General features: G+C 49.0%; 2 protein-coding genes across 3 annotated transcripts in view; one reads left to right on the top strand and one right to left on the bottom strand.

Annotated features, from left to right (window-relative positions):
- Positions 1–12,060, top strand: part of Brd3 (bromodomain containing 3) — a 31,013-nt gene extending 18,953 nt beyond the window's left edge. The window contains exons 7-13 of one of the 2 annotated variants that reach the window (XM_027423026.2): positions 759–887; positions 3,219–3,410; positions 4,273–4,323; positions 4,648–4,889; positions 6,988–7,280; positions 8,235–8,360; positions 9,063–12,060. In XM_027423026.2, coding sequence (XP_027278827.1) covers positions 759–887; positions 3,219–3,410; positions 4,273–4,323; positions 4,648–4,889; positions 6,988–7,280; positions 8,235–8,360; positions 9,063–9,178 — 1,149 coding nt within the window. In that variant the 3' untranslated portion in view covers positions 9,179–12,060. The remainder of the gene's footprint in view (positions 1–758; positions 888–3,218; positions 3,411–4,272; positions 4,324–4,647; positions 4,890–6,987; positions 7,281–8,234; positions 8,361–9,062) is intronic. The other variant, XM_027423028.2, reaches the window with a different exon arrangement.
- Positions 12,061–14,376: 2,316 nt separating this feature from the next.
- Positions 14,377–14,678, bottom strand: Brd3os (BRD3 opposite strand). Its single transcript, XM_035446240.1, has one exon. The coding sequence runs from the start codon at positions 14,676–14,678 to the stop codon at positions 14,424–14,426; it is 255 nt and encodes an 84-aa protein (XP_035302131.1). The 3' UTR covers positions 14,377–14,423.
- Between the last annotated feature and the right edge of the window lie 7,824 nt (positions 14,679–22,502).

The following is a 22,502-nucleotide window of genomic DNA, read 5'->3' as shown; positions in this document are numbered from 1 at the left end:
GTTACTAAGATCCCTCTACTGTATAGGAATCCATGTCCAATCAGAGGTTGCAGTGGGTGCTTAGCCCCTAGGTCACTGATTTCTGATCTCCACACAAGACAGGAACCACACACTCTCATAAGCAGCTTAAAGTATGCACACCTACTCCCCACCAATTTGCCCCACTAGCTTTGTGTGCCTGCATTTGCTACAACTCCTTGGGCTAGACTTCAGTGGAGTCTGAGGGGCTTTGTCATGGGGTGGCCAGGTCTCTGTGATTGGTCAGCATCAGCTCCACAGAGCCCTGCAGTCCTCCACCCCTGCACAAACTCAGAACTGCCTCTGGCCCAAGATGTAAGGCATCTCCTAAGAGGCAAGTTAGTAACAGCTCCTGGATATCTCACAAGAAAAGCAAAGTCTCCCTCTGTAAACTGAGTCTTTACCTGAAACTCCAAAAAAGTCCCCAACCCCAGAACCTTCTGTGATATCTGCTACATGGAACTGAAAACTCTAGATGAAGATGGGGTTGGCTGTGGGGTTGGTTTATCTCCCAGTGCTTCTCCTATCCAGTGGCTCTTTCCTTGGAGCTCAGGTGCTTCAAGGAAACACTTCATACCCCTTCCCCCAGGGCTCCCTCCTCTGAGGACTCCAATCCAAGCTAATTGCCACATGTCCTGACTGGCAATTGGCTTGGTTGCCAGAGGATGTTCTGAGGATCTAAATCTATCCCCTACATGGTCTAGCTAGTGCTGTCTGCTCACACTTGTTGCTTCTTACAGAGGAAAATGGACAGCCGTGAGTACCCAGATGCACAGGGCTTCGCAGCTGATATCCGGTTAATGTTCTCGAATTGTTATAAGTACAACCCTCCAGACCATGAAGTGGTGGCCATGGCCAGAAAGCTACAGGTAACCCAGGGCTGGGTGTAAGTGTGGTTAACAGCTGAATTATGCTATGGGTATTGAAGCCGTTAGATACAGTCTGAGTGAAGCATCTCCAGCAGACAGGCCTCTGAGGAACCTTATTTCCATAGCCTGTTTTGCCTGTGTGGTAGTGAGATCCTGCTAGGCCTTGAGCAGATTCCAGGACACATGGTGAATAGGCTAGCCTCTGATTTTGGATGCTTCAGGCTAGAATGGGAAGGTGGGAAGCAGGCAGTGGCTTCTGGCTTCGGGAGCCCATGGCTAGCTGCCCTGCAGGGTATCACTGCAGGTGAACCTGTCCATCTGGGGCTAGTGTATCCTAGTGGGTCTGGTGGGTGTCCACTCTGCCAAGGTGTTAGAGCAGGGCTGGGTGGTATTACAGTGAATGACAGTGACTGTGTGTAGGAGAAAAACTACATACTGTCTTATGGGGATATCAGAGTGTTCTGGCATAGCCTTCCGTGCAAGTGTGAGCAGTCCATGGGGTTTCACCAGGATGTGAAACACTTGTATATACATGTGGCGTACTGCCAAAGGACCAGGTGCTGCATAGAACAACAAGATTTCTCTGCTGTTGATGATTATTTGCTTGGAAGAAGTTACCAAAACACTTTCCTTTTGGAGATAAAAATTATGGATAATTTTTCTAGTACCTTAACATTGTGATTTTGGTTTGGGGGTTTTGTTTTACTTTTGGTTCTTGGTTTGTTTTGTTGTTGTTGTTTTTAACTGAGTCTGAGGGGCTGGAGAAATGGCTTAAGCCAATGAGAGCGCGTGTTACTCTTGCATAGGACCTGAGTTTGATTTCTAGCACCTGCATGGTGGCTTACAACCATCTATAACTCCAGTTGCAGGAGATCCACAGCTCTCTTCTGGCCTCTGTGAGCACTGCATACATGTGGTTCATATACATACATGCAGGCAAAAAACACATAAAATAAAAATTTTAAAAATCTTTAAAACAGAGTCTGGTTCTGTAGCTTAGGGTTGGCTTTGAATACATAGCCATCCTCCTGCTTCAGTCTCCTGAGTTGTGGTATTACAGGTGTACCACGATACCTGGCTTTAGGACCCAGAATGTTCAATGAGGATTTCTTAGTTCCTTGCTCAGACATGTGCTGACGTCCCTGACAGCCATCTTGAGTTGTGAGGATTGATGAGCAAAGCCTCCCTCCCACCCCTGCTTGGAGGCCCTCCTAATGTTTCTCACTTTCCTTTGAAAATGAGCCCCTGTGAGGTATGAGGTCTCTCCAGTGCTGGCTGTGCTCTGCTCCTTCTGAACAGGCACTGATGGGGAACAGGGCACAGGAGTTTCAGAGGTCTCTTTATATGCAGAGGCAGCCTTAGGACCTGTCTACTGCTGAGAGGCATTGTCATATAATGTCAAAGAGCACTGTGCTACTACTGAAAGCTAAGCTGTCCTGTCGAAGGTGATTGTGTGACTACCCAGCCACAGGCTGGGGAAGCTTTGTTATCAGTGCTATCTAGTCACCACTGCTAATTTTATGAACTAAGCACTGGGGGCTAGAGCCCCACACCATAATGACTTGTCAGCAGTAGCCTCCCAGACCTCTGACTTCTTAGTTTGAGGATCTAAGGGAGGAGTCTAAGAGCACACTCACAGTAGGCACTTTCAGAGGCTGGGCTCCAGTATGATGGGTGTGCACGAGCATACACTGTCATGCGTGTCTGGGTAGACCCAGTATATGAGGCAGACAAAGGGAATGCCCCTTATTTCCACATGGCTCCCTTATCCTTTTCTGCCCCAAAATAGAGTGATCTTCATCAAGAGGGTTTTCCAAGTGCCTGGTCCTGTAGGAGCTGTGAGGAGTTTTCCAAATTTGGCTTTGCCCATTTTGACACTCACTGGTGTTAGGTGTATCACTGCAGTAAAACCCCAGGAAGAAGGGGGGATCAGGTCAGGTGATATAGGAGCCAGCTCCCTATGGCTAGGGTCTCCGTTGGAGTTGAGAACTGAAGAGAAGTTTCTTGTTAACAGAGGGGCATTCCTGGGGAGCCTGGTACCCAGGGCTGCAGGGCTGTCCTTGCCTTCTACACAGACTTGCAGATTTAGCCAGGGGAGCTGCATACCAGGCCCCAGAAAGCTAGGTCTATGATTGGCTGTCCTCATTCCCTCATTCTAGGCCTGCACTTGGGAATTGCCTGGGGATAGAAGGGGACAAAGGAAGATGTCGAGCTTATCCCTTTATAGAGCGTGTGCCCTGTATGGTGTGGTGTAGCTCACAGGCATCTTAAACCCTCGAGGGGGCTGTCTTGTGGGTGGATAAGTGTTCATCTGTCCCTCTTTTTCCCCAGGATGTGTTTGAGATGAGGTTTGCCAAGATGCCTGATGAGCCTATGGAGGCACCTGCACTGCCTGCTCCCACGGCCCCTATAGTGAGCAAAGGTGCTGAGAGCAGTCGTAGTAGTGAAGAGAGCTCTTCAGACTCTGGCAGCTCAGACTCAGAGGAGGAGCGAGCTACTCGGCTGGCAGAGCTGCAAGAGCAGGTGAGGACAACCACCTCTATGCTGCTTCCTACTGGGTATAGACCACCAGGCCTGGTTGCCTAAGCTGTCCTCTTACTATCACTTGTCTCTTCCTCCAGCTGCTGCTATCCTTGTCTGTAGTGCTGTTAGAGGGGTCTCTGGTGGGGTTGCTCACAGCACCTTCCTGGTCTGAGGCTGGAGCCTGACACCCAAGAGCCCACAGGTGGTTGAAAGCACTTATGTGTCTGAGACATTGTTGGACACCTGGTGGGGTGGAACCCTGCAGAAAGACCTGGAAGTCATACACAGGCCACAGTAATGCCTTTTAAGCAGTGGCTTCAGTGGGTATGCTACAGGCTCCAAGAACCCTTTGGAGCCTGGCTCAGATCTGTGCCTCCCATGCCCTCTTCTGCCTCAGTCTCCCTGATTTGTAGAGTAACGTGACTTGTTTTGAGGATCAGCCCAACAATATGAACTATTTTCCCAGGGTGGGGCAGCCAGCCCCATTAAATCAGAATGCAGCCACCAAGGCAAAGTAGTATGAATGATCAGGTGGCTCCAGGGGGAGGCAGGGCCAGGAAAGTAGAGTATCACCAGATGGAGCTACATGTCAGATTCTGAGACGATGAGGACATGGAAAAGGGAATTGGCCATGAGGTGTGGCCTTTTAGGACCGATGAGTCCTTCCCAGTGCATGATCCCTTCCTCTGTTGGCTATGTAGCTTTTCCCAAGATACCCAGGAGCCACATAGTCTACCTGCTTACCTATACAAGGTGGGTCACAGTCTTCCTCCCTGAGACATAAATGCAGCATCTGTCTTGCTGGCTGCTGGTGGGCGCCAGGAGGATGAGCTGCTGCCATTGTCTCACTTTGATCCCGCAGACTGGCTGCGGAACCTTCCAGGATCAGCTGTTGAATGTCTCCTCTGTGCAGGTGCTCACACTCTAGTCCTGTCATCTGAAAGATAAGCATTAACAATGAAAGTATTAGCTGCTGTTATCAAGTTCCTCCTGCCCCAAGCCCAGCCTATAGGCAGCCACCCTGGGAGGTGGGTGAGGGAACAGGTTCAGGAGGTGAAGTGACTCACCGGCAGGCAGAGAGAGGGGCAGAGTGGGCTCTGAAGTGCTTCCCTACATCTCTCTGGCTTCCAAAGGCAGAGTGGGGCCCAGATGCCCCTGGCTTATCCCACATAGCTGAGGCAGCCACAGGGGTACAGGCCTACCCAGAGTTCTCTCTTAGCTGCCTGCTCTTTTCCAGCTGAAGGCCGTGCATGAACAGCTGGCCGCCTTGTCTCAGGCCCCAGTGAACAAACCAAAGAAGAAGAAGGAGAAGAAGGAAAAGGAGAAGAAGAAGAAAGACAAGGACAAGGACAAAGAGAAGGAGAAGCACAAGGCCAAGTCTGAGGAGGAGAAGAAGGCCAAGGCCACCCCACCAGTCAAGCAGGCCCAGCAGAAGAAAGCTCCCACCAAGAAGGCCAATAGCACAACCACAGCCAGCAGGTGGGTGGCCACCTGCCAGGCCCTCAGACCACCTCAGGTCTCAAGGACTGCCAGATCTGGGACATTGCACTTTGGCTACATAGGAACTGGGTGGGGACTTTGGTGGCACTGGGTGCATCTGGGGCCTATGGTGGAGATCATCCTTACTGGTCTGGTCTGTCTGGCTCTGATGCTGGACGTTAGAGCCTTTGCACTGTCAGAGGAGGTGTCTTTTATTCTGGTGTTTGGGACTTTTTTTTTTTTTTTTTTTTCCGAGACAGGGTTTCTCTGTGTAGCGTTGGAGCCTTTCCTGGCACTCGCTCTGGAGACCAGGCTGGCCTCGAAATCACAGAGATCCGCCTGCCTCTGTCTCTCGAGTGCTGGGATTAAAGGCGTGCGCCACCAACACCCTATGGGACATTTTCTTGATATGGGCCAAGGGGCCTTACTGTGGAACCAAGTGTTCTAATTTCTGGAGCAACTGCTAGGCAAGGGGTTGAGGTAGGAAAGAACAGGAGAAGGGATTCTTTCTAGGTAGGAGCAGAGACTGCTGTGAGCAGGTGGGCAGGTAGGCAGTAGAAGCTAGGTACAAAGCCTCAGGCAAAGCTAGCAGACATGTACCTTTGGGGGATTAGGATGGAATTGATACTGCTGTAGTGGGGGGCTCGGGGACCACTGGGGCGACAGTAGGTGTGGACTGTTGTCAGGGTACCCTCAGGCATCCTCAGAGGGAGGGAGGCAGAGACTGCTGAAGTTTCTGGCCATTGTGGAGGACAAGTCCTTGGATAGTAGTCAGGGAAGCAAGGACACTGCCTTGGAGGGCTGGCGGCAGCAGAGAAGCATTGACATCTGCTTGTGACTGAGTTGGGAAGGCTTTAGTGCCTGGATTTGAGAAAAGAGTGTGTGCAGCCCAGAGGCCATGCAGGGCAGTCTCTGTTCCACCTGCCTTGGGCTCTCTTTTTCTTCTCTGTCTCCTCAAGGGAATGCAGAAATCAGTTTTACTCATACTGTCTTTGTCTGGATTCGGTATCCATGTTAATGCTGGTCCCTGAAATGGTGGGCTATAATATTACAGAGTAATTAGGGACTTTTGTTTTGTTTTGTTTTGTTTTGTTTTCTCTTCTTTTTTTTTCTGTGTGTAGGCTTGGCTGTCCTGGAACTCATTCTGTAGACCAGGCTGGCCTTGAACTCAGAGATCTGCCTGCTTTTGCCTCGTGAGTATGTTCCAGGACAGCCGGAGCTACATAATGAGAACCTGTCTCAATAAGTAATTTGAAAACTACATGTATTTGTGAGTATGTGAGTAAGTGAGTGTGCGTGCGTGCGTGCGTGCGTGCGTGCGTGCGTGCGTGCGTGCGTGTGTGTGTGTGTGTGTGTGTGCGCGTGCATGCCCCACAGTATACCTGTGGAGGTCAGAGGACAGAATTACACGAGGGCCTTCTCCCATCCCGTTATGTTTGTATGCTGGGGGTTGAACTTGGGTTATCAGGCCTTGAGCCACTAAACCATCCCACCAACCCCTGAAGCCCTCTTTGTAAGAACATAGTATAGCCATATATGGCTTTCCCACCCCTTCAGAGACAGGCTCTCCCAGGGTAGTCCACACTGGCCTTGAATTTACGACCATTTTGCCTGTTAAGGTTTGTTTGGTGTGTCTTCCCATCTTTTTCCCTTTAACTGACACTAAAGGGTCTTGCTTCTCATCTGATCATCTTTCTTTTAGCTGGCACATTAGCCACTTGCACTTATTGTAATAACTGACACACTTGGATTTCATCTACTATGTCATCACTCTCTCTGTCCCTGTTTGTTGTTTGTTTGTTTGTTTCTCTTCCTGATACATTCCATGTTATCTGAATGGAGATCTGTTTTTGATCTGTTGGGTTTGAGAGGTAGTTCCTGACTGGACCCTAGGCCAGGAAATACCTGTGGTGACCCTGAAGCATGGTCTCACCTGTCCGTGGCAGGCAGTCTAGACGTCCTCACACACAGTTTGCCCAGGTCTTGTTCCTTGGGTACATCCTTAGGGAAGCGAGCACTCTGTAGTGGAGAAGAGGCCTAGGTGGTGGGACAGGTAACTGAGACTCAGTGTCACATGGCTCCCTGTCTTCTGCCTCAGACAGCTAAAGAAGGGTGGCAAGCAGACATCTGCATCCTATGACTCAGAGGAAGAGGAGGAAGGCCTGCCCATGAGCTATGATGAAAAACGTCAACTCAGCCTGGACATCAACCGGCTGCCTGGCGAGAAGCTAGGCCGTGTGGTGCACATCATCCAGTCCCGGGAGCCCTCGCTCAGGGACTCAAATCCAGATGAGATTGAAATTGACTTTGAGACTCTGAAGCCAACCACACTACGGGAACTGGAGAGATATGTCAAGTCTTGTTTACAGAAAAAGCAGAGGAAACCATTGTGTAAGTTTGCCGGTAGAGCATGCTGCTCATAGCCTCTGTAGCCCCTGAGAGTGGGCAGTGGCTCACAGCTGCCTTGCTGTCTAAGCCTACTTGCCCACCAGAGGCTCATAGGCTCCCTGGACACCTGAACTCAACCAGTGCATGCCTGCCCCATATCCTCTTCCCTATTCTCTGATGATGAAGATGCCTATAGGGCCTTAACTGGCCTGTAGTGAAAAATTAGGACCCGGGATTGGCCTAGCCTATTCATTCAGGTCCCCTGTCTAAAGCTCCATCTGGGGCTTTGGCTGCAGGGAAGAGTACCACTTCCTTGACTGATCAAGTGTCCAGACTCTCCACAGGATGGACTCTGACCCTAGGTAAAGTGCACCCTGAATTTGATGGTTTCACCAGACAGGAACCAGTCACTGCCAGGGTGTGCAGGTGCTAGGGGCTGGGGGGAAGGGAAGTCCCAAGGCAGCCCCTTGCTGTCTAGGCTCATGCCAACCTATGTGTGGCTTCTCACTTGTGTTTGGTCCTCATTTACTCTGGAACAGACTGACTTATGGGTGATAATGATACAGGAGTCTGATGGTGAAGGCTGAACTCTTCCAGACAACGTCAGTCTCTATGGCTCAGGCAGGAGAGAATAGCTGTACTGAAGGAGGACTGACACAGAGGGTCTGTGCCCTTCCTGTGAGAACAGAGGACAAGTCATAGCCCAGGCTCCGGACTCTGGTGAGGTGTAGAGATGAAGGAGGACTCAGTAGATGTGCCAGTGGTGGTTCCAGGTCAACCCAGTGTTTCCTGCTACACAGGGATCCGATAACAACTCCGCACCAGAGATGCACTGATGCTGCAAGGGGGTGGTGCATGCACTAGTGCGTGGGGCTGGGGCTTTTTGGCCACCCTGTTGGGTACCGGCTCCTGGCACAGCTGTAGGGAATGTCTCACTGCTCACCTGCCACTCTACAGCAACAAGCGGGAAGAAGCAAGCAGCCAAATCGAAAGAGGAGCTAGCTCAGGAGAAGAAAAAGGAGCTGGAGAAGCGGCTACAGGATGTCAGCGGACAACTGAACAGCAAGAAACCCACTAAGAAAGGTAACCATCCAGGCCGACTGCTGTCAGGGGACAGCAGTCACAAGGGCCAGGGAGTGTGGTCAATCTCCTGGCATTTCTTAAAGGACTTAAGTAACTACTGGGAGTGGGGACATCCTTGGTTGGCCCTTAGGGTGGTTACAGGGCCACCCCCTGTGTGTATGTGTTTGCGCGTGTGCGTGTATGCAGCACCTCAGCGTGTGTGCTGACCTTGATACTGAGGGTCTGGGATCAGCCCCTGTGCTTCCTCACCCCTAAGCATCAATCAGTAACTTAAAGGAAGCAGTGAATTTCTGACTTTCTAAAACCCAACATGTTAAATTGGTACAGTGGGCAAGCTCTGTCTTTAGCCCATGTCTCTTCCTATTTCTGGAGTCTGAGATCTTTTTCCTTTGTTTTCAGAGATGCTCTAGAATAGCAGGATATAGGCAGTGGACAGTCAGACTGTTGGTCAGCTGGTATTCCACCTAAGCTTACATACCAATTGAATGCTATAGTTTTGTGGTTCCCATCTTCCTGGTGTCAGTTAGGGACAGCGAGGGTCCATGGCATGTGTCCTAGTGTGGCCATGTGGCCACTGAATGCTATTTTATGGGCATCCTTTAAATATTTATTGTATCTCTGGTTCAAGTCACAGATAACCTGTGACAGGGTGGTGGCGCGAACATACACTTCTCAGCAAGGGCCTCCCTTGTGTCCCTGCAGAGAAGTCCAGCTCAGCACCCTCGGGAGGCCCATCAAGGCTCAGCAGTAGCAGCTCCTCTGAGTCCGCAAGCAGCAGCTCCAGTGGGTCCAGCTCCGACAGCAGTGACTCAGAGTGAAATTGGACTGTAACAGCTGGACAAATGGACGTGGCACACGCCGACTGCAGTGTCCCCTCCTATGGTTAATATACTTTCGTTCCATGGTGTGCAGGTTTTCTTTTACTTCAGTGTTATGATCTCTTCCAGCTGTGCTCCGGTAGGGCAGAGAGCCTGGCTTGTGCACCAGACCCAAGAGAGGGCCGAGCTCTGCAGGAAATGCCTTTGCAGCTCAGTTTAGTTGTTTGGAGACTGCGGCCTGGGATGCTAACCTGATAACCATAGACACAGTGGGAGGCGTGGCTGGTTCTGCCCAATACCTCTTCAGGCCCAGCCTCGCCCTTAGTAACGTGAAGGAAGCTTTTCAGTTGCTCTGGAATGGGTTCTGTGTTTGAGAGCTGTTAGAACACTAACCAGCAGGTTACTTCTCTCTGCGGGGGCTGAGGACAGATGTGTCAGCCCACGGAAACCAGGCTGGGCCCCAGCAGAGGGTCCTCATAGCTGCAGGCCAGAGCCTCCCACCTCTGGGTTGGGTGTGGAGGAAGAGGGGTGCTGAGTTCTCTGACCCTATGGCTGTGTGTGCAGCGTGCAGGTTTCGGGGCACCGAAACTTTTACCTCAACTTAAGGGAATAAAAACAAAAAATTAAAAAAAAAAAAAACAAAGGCAAAAAAAAAAACAAAACAAAACCTTTTGTAAGTTCATCCATTTTCTACAGAACTACAGAAGTCCAGCCCAGCGTGCCCCACTTTGCTAGTGCTGCCTGGCTGCCGCCGCCTCACACTCTGAACCACCTCCCCAGTTTTATGTATATATAAATACTTTATTTATTAACATCATTGGTCATTTTTTTAAAAAAAAAAGGAAAAAAAGAAAAGAAAAACGCATAAATAAGTGCATTAAGAGACGTAGTGGAGATGCAGGTCTCTGGCGACAAGGAGATGACCCATGGTGAGAAGATTGGTCCTGTGGCGGCGTGCCCCTCTGGTGCTCATCACATCTGGGCTCTCTGGGCTCGTTGGCTTTCTTTCTTTCTTTTTTTTTTTTTTTAATGAAATTTGGGGACTTTACAAGTATAGACACCCTTCGGCTGCGGCACATCCTCATTTTATGTTTGTTCAGTTCTGTGTCACTAACATCAACGGAGGGAACTCGGTTCTTCAACACACGCTTTGTAAGCTGAGAGAAAAGTGATGTATATCAGTCCAAGGTCTTGACATTTAATTTTCTATTGTAAAAAGTAATAATATACAGAGTTTAACAGAAAGTTCTCATCAGTTTGTTGTTTTTGAGGCTGCCAAATGGTTTTGGAATTCAGGGTCAGCCTGGATTAGCTCTGAGCATTGTGGCCTCAGCCAGGAGGACACGGGCCAGTCTCCCAGGCCTGTATGTACCTCCTCTGCAGCCTGCAGAGGCTCTTCCTGACCTGACAGGGCTGAAGGTGAACCTGATGATTCAGGGGTCCCTGTTCAAGAATTTCCAGTTAGCCTAGAAAACTGACTGTCCTGACCCCCACTTCAGAGCGCCAAGTGCAGAGCCTTGTGTTGAGTGGTTTTTCTTGTGGTGGGGGGACCCTGTGATTTCTTCCATTGCATCTGGCAGAGCCAAGGACTCATCCTCAACATCCCTACAAGGGAGACGTTTAAAATTTCTAAAGTCGATCCTAGCAGCCCTTGTGGGTGTGGCTAGGCAGTGGGGTATCAAGCTCGGGAAGTGGCTGGCTGGCTGCCATGTCTAGACGCCTGGTGAATTATCAGCCAGTTTGTTAAACTTGTAAGCCAGTTTTGTTTATAATAAAAATATAAGTGGATTTTAAGGTTCCATTTTTTTAAAGTTACCCTTGTTTTTCAAAGGTATTTTTTAAACAGATCTTTAATAGAATATTTAAGCTGTGACTGTAAGAAATAAACAGGAGGAAACTGACAGGCCTTCACATGGGGTCTCAGTGGTGGCCTACCATGACAGCCTAGCCATCATGCCTAGGCAAGGCACAGTGCCTGGGCATGCATAGAGTGCCTCTGTGAGCTATTAGGCAAGCAGAGTCCAGTCCTGGAGTGGCATCCCAGCAGCGGGGCAGAGGTATAGAGCTGGTTGCACGGGATGGAGTCTGGCATTTCCATGACTGTGGTCCCTACTGAGCAGCTTCTGTCATTGGTGCTTTTAACTTTTTTTTTTTTTTTCTTCAAACTTTCTGTCCAGACTTAAAACTGTTTTGTCTCCAGAGTTTTGGAGGGTGTTGATTCCCACAATGCCAGGCTGCAGGGTGACTGCCATTCCCTTCTTCTAGTTACACAGGCTACAGGGACTTAGATTGTCCTGTACAGAGGTGGAGGACAGATGTCTATGGCTTCCTTGGGGGTCAGATGCAGGGGTGGGGTGGTCACTTGGCAGAGTCTTAGAGGCTGAGGATTGGGCTTTGGGGGTTCAGACCTCCTCAGGCTGTGTAACTTAGCTCGCTTACAGATTGGAGACATTTTCTTCTGTGGTTTTCTTGATTTGTCCTTTTGCAGCTGTCATACCTTTTACAGTCATTTGGGAAATGCAAGCCCACTGTTAAAGCTTTGTCATCTTGTTTATCACTGTCCCTGCTACTGGCATAACACTTCCAGAAGCTTTTCTTTTTTTATATATATATATTTAAAATGTTTCTTTTCTGTATGATGTGCATGCAAGTTTACCGTAACTTTTCTTAAACTTTTCAGTGCCGTTTCTAGTATATCCCTGTAAATGTCAGTTTACTGAAGATGAGTCCATTGTAAGTAGTTTTAGCTTGTTTTTTGCAATGCCGGCCTCAACACCACAGAGTTAAAACGGTAGGAAGTACTCTGGTGTCTCTGGTAATCATGAACCTTTCTCCTGGGGTGTTTGTTTTGTTTTCATAATAAAAAGAAGGGGGAAAAAGGCGATGTCTGTGTAGTGCTCTTTGCTGCAATGCCTCTTCCTGAGGGCACATGGTGAGCTCCTCATACTTTACGTCTTATAGCTCTTGGTAGAAATACACAGAACATCCAAAAAGGGCTTTAAAAAACACTCTGAGCTAAGTGTGGTAGCACATACTTATAATCTGTTGGTAGGCTGAGGCAGCAGAACTGCTGTGATTTTTTTTTTTTTTTGTCAATGTTTTGTTTTGTTTAGGGTTTCTTTGTGTAACAGCTCTGGCAGTCTTGGAACTGTTCTGTAGACCAGGCTGACCTCCATCTCACAGAGGTCCACCTGCCTCTGCCTCCTAAGTGCTGGGATTAAAGGTGTGTGCCACCACCACCTGGCTGCTGTGAATTATTTAAGGCCAGCCTACTACACAGTAAGAGTGGGAGTCCTTTTGCAGAACAGGTGCTGAGGGATAAGGAGTCCTTTGCAGTTCTCACTTGGACTGACTGCCTCCCCAAGGACCAAGGGTTCCTCAGGTGGTCTCACCTAATGTCCATTCTAGCTCCTCCCTGCTGCAGTCTATTGCCAGGTTATTTGTGGCACAGGCCTTCAAGTGTAGTGAGCCCAGAAATGTAGATGAGAATACATAAAGAACCCTATACTAGTCACTAAGAACAGGCTGTGGAGTGGTTTAGACACTGAAGAATGAATGAGGAGTTGGGCTTTAGGGTCTAAGGACCCAAAAGTTGTTTTCCAAATGGCCAAGTCATCAATCCTAGGCAGGAAGTTCATGTTGGGTCCAATGGCATGTCTACCCCATCCAGAATGGGACAGACTATTTTGTCATTGTTGCTTCTTCTCATCAGACTAGTCTCTTCCAGCACTGGCCTGGTGTCCTAAGCACAGATAGCATCTTCCTGTAGTCTAAGCAGCTTAGTGGCTTTCCAGTATCCTACATGGGATCTGATGCCTGTGTGCCACTCCTGCTGACTCCCTGAAGACAACTAACCCACAAGTGCTTACCCATCCCAACACAAGTCTGTGACCTGAAATCCTGTCTCCAAGTCAGTGCTGTATCTGATGAGGTCTTGGGTTAGGGTGAGGTGTGAGCAGGTGTCAGAAATTCCAGATAAGTTTGAAGCTTACTTGCAGGACTTGAGTTGAACTGAAAGGCTTGACAGAAACTAATGAACTTGGAACAGTTTCCAAGTGCTAGGCCTCCTGGTCAGGCCAACCAACCCTTACTGTACAATGAGCTTCCCCTCTCAATGTACAGGAAGTCCAACCCATGCCCTTGATCTGCTGCAGGGACTGAGCCAAAGTTCCTTGGCTCTAGCTAGCCAGGTCTGTGGCTGGATGAAGTCTTTGAGGAATGTACAATGTCCTGATGGTTCTAGTACAAATTAGCACAACTGCAAAGAGATACGCAGTACAGTGAACACAGCCATTCGTGAGATGTGCTCTTTGCATTGATTATAAGCTAGGTGCCATCTCTGTGCTAGCTAAGTTGCCTGGTGAGGAGTAGGCAGAGCAAGGTGTACAGTGGGGTGATGCCACTAGTGCAGTTTGAGACTGAGCACGCAGTGCAGAGTGAGAAGACATGCATGTCTTCTGACAGTGGCTGTCTTGAGGGAGGGACCATGCTTATACATTTCTGTATTGGGGCTCTTATTGATCATTAGCCGTTAATGTTATTTCAAAAAGCCAGGTAAGGTTTTACACTCCAAGACAAATGAGAAAGGGAAGAGTCTTAAAACATTTATTTAGAAGGCTTAGCTTTAACAAAACACATCCTGGAATCTGCATAGCCTCACAGACCTTTAACTGCACAGGGGCAAGTACATCCAGCTGTCCACACCATGTGTACTGAGACGGAATATGTGATAGACCCTAAAAGAATACCATTGCAGCCTGATAGGAGATTCCAATGTGCCACCACCAGGCGAATGCTCTTTCCCACACATGATTAGGGTCGGAATCAATTCAGGCAACTTAGATGGGGCTTTAAATTGGAGGGTTTTACTTAAGGTATTTAAGACACACCACACCTATATACAAGACCAGTGTGGATGCTACTGCAATGTAGCAATAGGTCGTTTGGCCACTACAGTCTGTCTCCTTTTTGCTTGTCAATGCAGTGAACTGAGAGATCTGGGACCCTCCAGGAAAAGAGTCCCCTCTTCACCCTGGACCTGACCCATTCTATATCAGGCTAGGAGATGGGGACATCACCAGGTTCCCCTTTGGGCCTGGGCAGTGTGTGTGTGTGTGTGTGTGTGTGTGTGGGTGCATCTAGGTACCAGCTGTGCCACTGATAAAGGACTGGGTGGTATTCTTGGGTGTTGAGTTTTTATACCAAAGCTTGGTCTTTACAGCCATCAAGGATTTTCTCCCTGGAATTACATGATGGAGCAAAACTTAGACTGGCCGGTGTCCCTAGAGACCCCAAGCTGGTTTTTGTCTCTGACTAAGATGGCCTCATTTCCATACTGGGAATACCACATGCTGCGGCTCCTGCTCAGGTATGTACTGGGTGGTACAGACTCCAACTTCTGCTGCTGCTGTTGCCAAATGAGTAAGGAAGTGTCCCTGTACCGAAGGCGGGCATAGTGTTCTGACAGGGCCTTCTCTGCCAGTGGGACCCGACCACTCATCCCCAGGCCCCAGGCTCCTGCACACTTGGCTTTCCTCCTAGGTCAGGAACAGCCTATGCTCTGTTAACTAGTTGGCCAAGAACTTTGACGGCTGTTGGGTTAAGGAGCCCTTGTTCAACTTAATAGTGGAAGTAGACAACTCAGACCTTTTCATGGGCAAGATCTCAGGAGGGCATGGGAAGCCAAGACACTTTTGACCCGGTTCAGAAGCCATGTGAGAGCCATTCCAGACAGAAAGTGGGTCAGATTGGCGCTGTGGTCCAAACTGCACAATAAAGTTGATAGAGATTCCACACCACTCTGGGCGGCCTGTCAGGTGTCCACTGCCTTTGCGACACTCCTGAGCTCAAAGAGATGTTTCCAGGATCCCGAGAGAACGGGCATTGTACACAGTTTGCAGCAGGGGCTGACCTGTCCACACCACTCAAAACACAATTGGGATCTGGTTCAGTCTTCCGCTCTTACCACGGGTGACACTGCAAAGGGAAGAAGCTGTCAGGTTTCGGGAGCAGGCCCAACATGGGCCTTGCCATCAGGAATAGCCTCGGTGGGCTAGAGTTCAGTGAAGCTACTCACGGATGCGGCCAGCTGAGCTGGGTGGAAGGGTGAGGCGTGTGGGCAATCGCAGATCCCTTCATAACCCACGGTTGGTTAGTGGTACCAGGGTCTCCGCTGGTGAGAGAAGCCTCCCTCAACTACGGAGTAGAACATCAGGGCGGAGGGAAGGATGCAGGTCCTACGCCCCACACCCCTGCTTCTGGCAAAAGTATCGCTAGCTCGGCCTTGTCCAGACGCTCCAGCGGAGCAGCCTTCGTGTCCAGCACTTGCGGACACGCGTGGGCCGGATGACGCAGGTGCTCCAGGTTCGGGGCGGGGCCAGGGGGCCGCGGTTACGTCTCCATGGCAGCGTCGCAGACATGGCGAGCCGAGCGCCGAGGACCCATCGATCACTCGGAGGGGCGGGCCAACGACCCTGAGGGAGAGGCGGAGCGGCCGAGAGGGATTGGAAAGGGAAGGGGAAACGTTGGAGGGGGAGGAGGAGCTGGGAGGAGGAACGAAAGAGGTGTTGGGAGGAGGGTGGTGGTGCGGAGAGAAGAGGTTGAGAAAGAGATCTAGAGGGGGTGGGGAGGGGAGGAGCTGGAGAAAGTGGCGGGAGATGTCAAGAAGAGCAAAACCCAGAATAAGAGTTGTGGAGAGAGAGGAGGATCCTGAGAAAAGGGGGTTGGGGGAGACTAGGAGATGGGGAGAAACTGAAGGGGGCAGGGTGAGAGAAAGGAGGAGCAGGGAAGGAGCTGGAGGAAGGAAGAGCTGGGGAGGAGAGGACGACGATTGAGAAGAGGAGCCTGAAAAAGCGGAGGAGGAAGGGGAGTTGCGGGAGTTGGTGGAGGGGGTTGATAAAGACAAAAGGAGAAGCCAAAAGAGAAAAAGAGCCTAGGGAAGACACACAGAGTAGTCAGGATGCGGAGTGGGTGGTTGGGTTGGGGAGCACGGGAGCCTAGGAGCTGGGGAGGAGAACTTGGGGGCGGGGTTTGAGGCGGAGCCTGGAGGGGAAGGAGCTGCTGGGATCAGTGAGAAGGCCTGGAGGAGGTGGCTGAGGAAGGGAGTAGGAATTAGCATTAAGGCACCTTCCGAGTCCTGGATCATGTCGTCGCGGCTTTTCTTTATGTTTGGGTTGGGGTGTTTGTGGACTGGAGATTGAACCCATGGCCTTGGGCATGCTAGGCAAGTGAAGCTTTGTCCTCAACCGGTTTTATTTCCTTGTATGCAGTTACTTTGTCAGACCTGTTGCTGTTACTAGCAGCATCCCACTCAAATGATGGGCGCATTTGTTTTCAATTTATTCATTGTTGTGTGGGATGTATCATTTCAAAAGCAGCTATGAAACTCCATCACTCCAAAAACTGCTTATTTGAATTGCCCTAACAATCCCAGGAAAATTCATCATGCACGCTGCACTCACCTCTGCACTCTTCCAATTAGACCCCAGCAATATACTTTGACCCCGTGCCCACCATTTTCCTTCATAAAGTTATTTTCACAGTTTACTCGAATGCCAGTTAAGAATATTGACATCGGAGGGTGGTGGGAAGGGTGTAGGGTGGGATGGTGGTGGCCAGCACTTGCGAGGCAGAGGCAGGCAGATTTCTTGAGTTTGAGGCCCGCTTGGCCTAGGTAGTGTTTCAGGCCAACCAAGGATACACAGCAAGATCTTGTCTCAAAATAGAGAAAGAAAGGAAAAAAGAATATGGATATCCCCAAAGCAGAACCAACTTGCCGAATACTAATTCTTTGTTTGTTTTTTGAGACAGGGTTTCTCTGTATAACAAGTCCTGGCTATCCTGGAACTCACTTTATAGACCAGGCTGGCCTCAAATTCAGAGGACTTCCTGCCTCTGTCTCCCATGTGCTGGGATTAAAGGCGTGTGCCACCATCGCCTGGTTCCTCCTCGAGTTCTTAATGATTCTCCTGCCTGCCTTCACTTCTACGGTGCCGGTGTGGAAATTGCAAGTAGAAGTGGGCATCAAGTGACAGTACCTGATCTCTGAGGGCAGGCCCCTGAAGGAGTGGGATGACTCACCCTGGCTTCACGTTTTAGGCGGCATTTACAGATGATTTTCTTTGATCTATGCCCCTTGGCCATTGGTGCTTCGAGTCCCTGCCTGTTTCCATGCCTGGGATCTCATGCTGCCTATTGATGAGATCAGTCACTGATGGTCCTTCCTGACCATGGAAGCAGGAACTTCAGTAGCTGCTCTGTGACTTTCCATGATGGCAGTGGCAGTGGCAGTAAACACCCCCCCCCCCCCCCCCCCGCCCATGCCTAGGAATCTGAACTGACAGAATTGTATTTGCTCTCAGTTCTGAAAGTGAGATGCCTGAACTTCTGTTGTGGATGGGAGCTGGGGATGTAATTCAGCCAATAAGGTGTTTGTCTAGCATGCACACAACCTAGGTTAGATCCCTAGCACTTCATAAAATAAAACTGGGTGTGGTGGTGCAGCCTGTAATCCCCATGTTTTAGAGGTGGACACAGAAGAATCAGATGTTCAAGCTCATTTTGGCTACATAGTGAGGCTGAGGCTGGCCTGGGCTACATGAGACTCTGTCTCAAAAAAAAAAAAAAAAATTGAAGCCAGGTGGTAGTGGCACACACCTCTAATCCCAGCACTCAGGAGGCAGAGCAGACAGCTCTCTGTGAGTTTGAAGCCAGCCTGGACTGCAGATGGAGTTCCAGGACAGCCAGGGCTACACAGAGAAACCCTGTCTCAAAAAAACCAACTTCCCCCACCCTCCCAAAAAAATTGTGGACAAGGTCATTCTTACTTCCACAGCTCTGGGGGAAAGGTGTCTGTAACATCTCTTAGCTCCTTGTGACTGCCCTCTGTCTTTGTCCATTCTTAGCTTGTGACTGAGTCACTCCTGTCTCTGCCTCAGTGACCACATGGCCTTTTTCCTTCTTTGTGTCACTACACAAGTTCTCTGCCCTGTGTGACAAAGTCTCTAAGGATACAACACTAGATTGAGAGGCCATGAAGATAATTTAAAATGATCTCATCACCAAAACCCCTCCCCAATCAGATTCCATTCTTGGGCTTCAGGAATTTCATATGCACATGTCTTTAGGGGGGGGGCATTCCATTTATCCTTCTAAAAAACCTAACACGGAAATTGGTATAGAAAAAATAATGGGGGAATTTAGGATTGGTTATCTGAACAAGTGTGTCTGAAAGCTCTGGATATAGCTTGTCTTAGGGGACAGGTCAAAGGGCAACATTAAACACTGACTAATCAGATTGTTCCCTATGGTCACCCAGGAGTTGGAACCCAGAGTGATTTAAAAAAGTATTCAGTGGTTTTGGCTACAGTATGGAATTTATTTATTTCTTCACTCATTAAAAAAGTTCTCCGTGTATATCACTAGCTAGCTTAAAGCTCACTATGTAGTCCAAGCAGGCCCTGATTTATAATCCTCCTGCCTCAGCTTCTTGAGCAGATGGAATTTTAGGCCTGTACCACCAGGCCTGGCAAACCTAGTGTTTTGTGTATACAGGGCAAGTGCTGATCTACAACAGCCCAAAGTAATATTTTGTATTAAGTTTTCAAAACTTGGATGCATGTATACAATTTTTTTTTTATCTTATCAAACCCTCTACTACCTCCCTCCAACTCTTCCCTGGGACCATCCAACCAGTACTTTTATTATTGTTGTTATTGTTGTTGTTGTTATTTATTTTTTGTTCTGAGCCATCTCTCCAGCCCCCTAGCCCACTGATTCTAATTAATGCTAACCATAGGCATATAGATGTGGGATTATCCATTGGGGAATGGACAACCTACCAGTGCCCTCATCCTCAAAGGAAAGTGACTGTCTCCCAGAAGCCGTCAGTTGCCAATAGAGTTTTAGTTAGGAGAGGGAGCTCAGGAGTCTGTTCATCATCCATGCTGGAATGTGTTTGTTTGTTGTTCGTTTGCTTGCTTATTTTTTGAGATAGGGTTTCTCTGTAGCCCTGGCTGTTCTGGAACTCACTTGTAGGCCAGGCTGACCTCGAACTCACAGAGATCCACCGGCCTCTGTCTCTTGATGCTGCGATCAAAGGCGTGCACCACCATCATGCTGGAATTTTGATTGGCTTGATCTCATGCAGGTCTTGTGCAGGCAACAACAGCTGCTGTGAGTTGATGTGTGTGTAACAACAGTGTGTCATGTCTAGAAGACATTTCACAGTTCTCTTCCAGCTCTTACGTGCTGTTTGCCCACTCTTTCCTGTGTGCTGTTGCCTGAGCCTTGAGTGAGGGAGGTTGATGACTCATTTGTGGCTGAGCACTCACAGTCCCAGTGGGATTTTTTAAAAATGGTCATTCAGAGAGGTTAAAGACTAGCATTCCTAAATATTTGTCCTAGGCACAACTTACTACCCACGGGTGCTGTCTGCCAGCTTGAGGTGACCTCTGGGAGGCCTCCTTGCCTGACTGTGCCAGACTTTATCAGGGAGGAGAAGCTGACACTGTTAGCCCCAACATTTAAAAAAAATATTTTGCCGGGCATTGGTGGTGCACGCCTTTAATCGCAGCACTCCGGAGGCAGAGGCAGGCCGATCTCTGTGAGTTTGAGGCCAGCATTCTCCAGAGCGAGTGCCAGGATAGGCTCCAAAGCTACACAGAGAAACCCTGTCTCGAAAAACAAAAACAAAACAAAAAAAATTTTTTTAATGTGTATGGGTGTTTTGCCTGCATGTATATTAGTGTGCCACATGCATGCCTAGTGCCCTCAGAGGCCAGAAAAAGGTGTAGGATCCTCTGGGACTTGAGTTACAGATGGTTGTGAGCCATCATGTAGGTGCTGGGAATCTAACTGGGGTCCTCTGGAAGAGAGGCCAGTTCTCTTACGTGATGAACCTTCTTTTCACCTCTATCCCCAACCCATGGCTTTACTAGCTCAGGGGTTAGGATGTCTGTGTTCCCCTAGGTGCCCAACCTTAGCCCATAAGACAAGCAGTGCTGGAGAACTCACAATCATGGAGGGAGTGGGATACTGCAAATGGTCACAGCAGAGAAGTAAGCTGAAAAGAGGTGAGCATTAAAACTCAGATTCACTTCATCAACCTGGATTAAGACTTTGGGGAGTCTGATGCCAGGCAGTTCACTGTCAGCATATTTAAAACACAGTACAACTTGGAAAGATGTTTCCTGATGTAATACAACCCATGGTGCACAAGGAAGTGTCATTACATTGAAACTTGACTCAGGGTACATGTCATTCTTCCAAGAAGATGGGTTCTGGAGATAGGCTACCTTCAAGTACTAACTTAAGGACCTAAGGAAGGGTCTGGCCTGGTGTCAATCATACGGATACTGTAGAGGTCATTTGGGTTATTAGCCATCTATGGTCCTGGTTATGAGAACTTGGGGGGGGGCTCTGACGATACACATAAATGTAAGGGTTATTTAGACTACTAGGTATCTAGTAGTAGTAGTCACACCACCGGTCCTGGTGGTGTGAGCTTGGGGAGCCCCTGGCTGTGAGGGTCATTTGGATTACTGGCCATCTCTGGTTCCTAGTTATAGGAACTTTATATGGCCTGGTCCAACAGATAATCACTTCCAATTCCCCAGCTTTCTGGGTAGAAGAACAGGTTTTACATCTTTCCAAGTGGAAAGGCAATTCTGAATGCTTAACATTCCTGGTTTCTCTGGAGATCTGTGGGAGCAAGAACCTTTGTGGTCCCAACAATGGAGCCCTCAGTATTTCCTGTCTCTCAAATCACTGATGGATTTCTGCCTTTCTCCTGTGGCACCTACCTCTCAGTCATTCATCTCCACTGTTCTAATGTTACCCTTCCATTCAGGGTTCCATCCTGGCACATAGGCATTTCATGCCTCTGTTGCTGGGAAAGTGACAAAAAATAGCTGCCTCCTTCCTAGACCCCCAGTACCCCACCTACCTTCTTGCCTCCATCTGGATGAAGGACCCTGGCCCCTGATAGGACACTTATGGTGGAGAACGATGGTTTGCCATCATTGCTTAGAGGGATAGGGGAACCCTAGTCATAGTCTGACCCACACATGAGTGACCCCAAGTTTAAGCTAAGAAGGGTAAACCTCAGGGGTCCCCTTAAGGGGTTCATGCCTTAGGCTATCCCTTTGGGCCTCTTTTGTTCTGAATCAGGCATTTATTTGTTTATTTACTTATTATTTTTTACAGAGTCGGTCTCTGGCCTATAACTCACCATGTAGACCAGGCTGACTTTAAACTCACAGAGATCTGCCTGCCTCTCAGTCCCAAGTGCTGGGATTAAAGGAAGCCATGAGTCAGAATGCCCAGCTTCAGTTCTTATTCTTACTATAAAGAGATCTGGGATAGCACTTTTGCCAGAGCGCTGCCCCTTGGCCCAGCAGAAGCTGTCGTCGGACCTTTATGCTTTCCTAGGCAGGAGCCAAGGAACTTATGCCAGCCCTGGCTGCTGCCTCTGGTAGAACCAATTGAGCTGGTGGCCCTGTGAGATTCACTCAGCAGGGGTAGTTGTCATGTTGCATCAGATGGTGAGGCCAGGCAAGAGGAGGTGTAAGATATCTGCAGGATTGAGCCCTGCTGAGACCATCCAGGATGCAAGAGGCCAGGAGGGACAGATTCTTCTGTCCCTGAACATCTGATACTTCCTCTTTGACTTTGACAATCATCCTGTGTTTCTTCAAGTCTTGTGTGTGTGTGTGGTACAGTGAAGTATTTTCTGGATGGGTAGGCAGATGGATGGAGGAATGAGTGGGTGAGTGGGTAGATGGATGGACAGATGAGTGGGTAGACAGGTAGATAGATGGAAAGGTCTTAGTCAGGATTTCTCTTGCTATGGTAAAATACCATGGCCAAAATCAACGTGTGTGTGTGTGTGTGTGTGTGTGTGTGTGTGTGGGTCGATTATTTCAGTTTACAACTTTGAGGTTATTCTCCATCCTTGAGGGATGTCAGGGCAGGAACCTGGAGACAGGAACTGAAGCAGAGACCATGGAGGAATTCAGCTAGTAGGCAGAGTTACTTGCTCCTCATAACTTGCTCAGCCTGCTTTCTTACACAATCCAGAACTACCTGCCCAGGGGAGGCACATCCCGCTTGTAGGTTGGCCTTGCAGACATCAATCATTAATCAAGAAAATGGCCCCACACGCTTGTGCACAGGCTAATCTGGTGGATAAATTTTCTCAACTGAGGCTCCATCTTGTCAGATAACTCTAGCTTATGTCAAGGCAACAAAACAACAAAAAACCCAAAAAACAAAACCCAGCCTGGACAGTCAGTGTGTGAGTGGTGGGTAGGTAGTGGTGGGTGGG

The sequence above is a fragment of the Cricetulus griseus genome, chromosome 6 (genome assembly GCF_003668045.3).
Source record: "Cricetulus griseus strain 17A/GY chromosome 6, alternate assembly CriGri-PICRH-1.0, whole genome shotgun sequence".
Lineage (NCBI taxonomy): Eukaryota > Metazoa > Chordata > Mammalia > Rodentia > Cricetidae > Cricetulus > Cricetulus griseus.
Note: the sequence above shows the minus strand (reverse complement) of the source record. Positions and strands in the feature narration are given on the sequence as shown.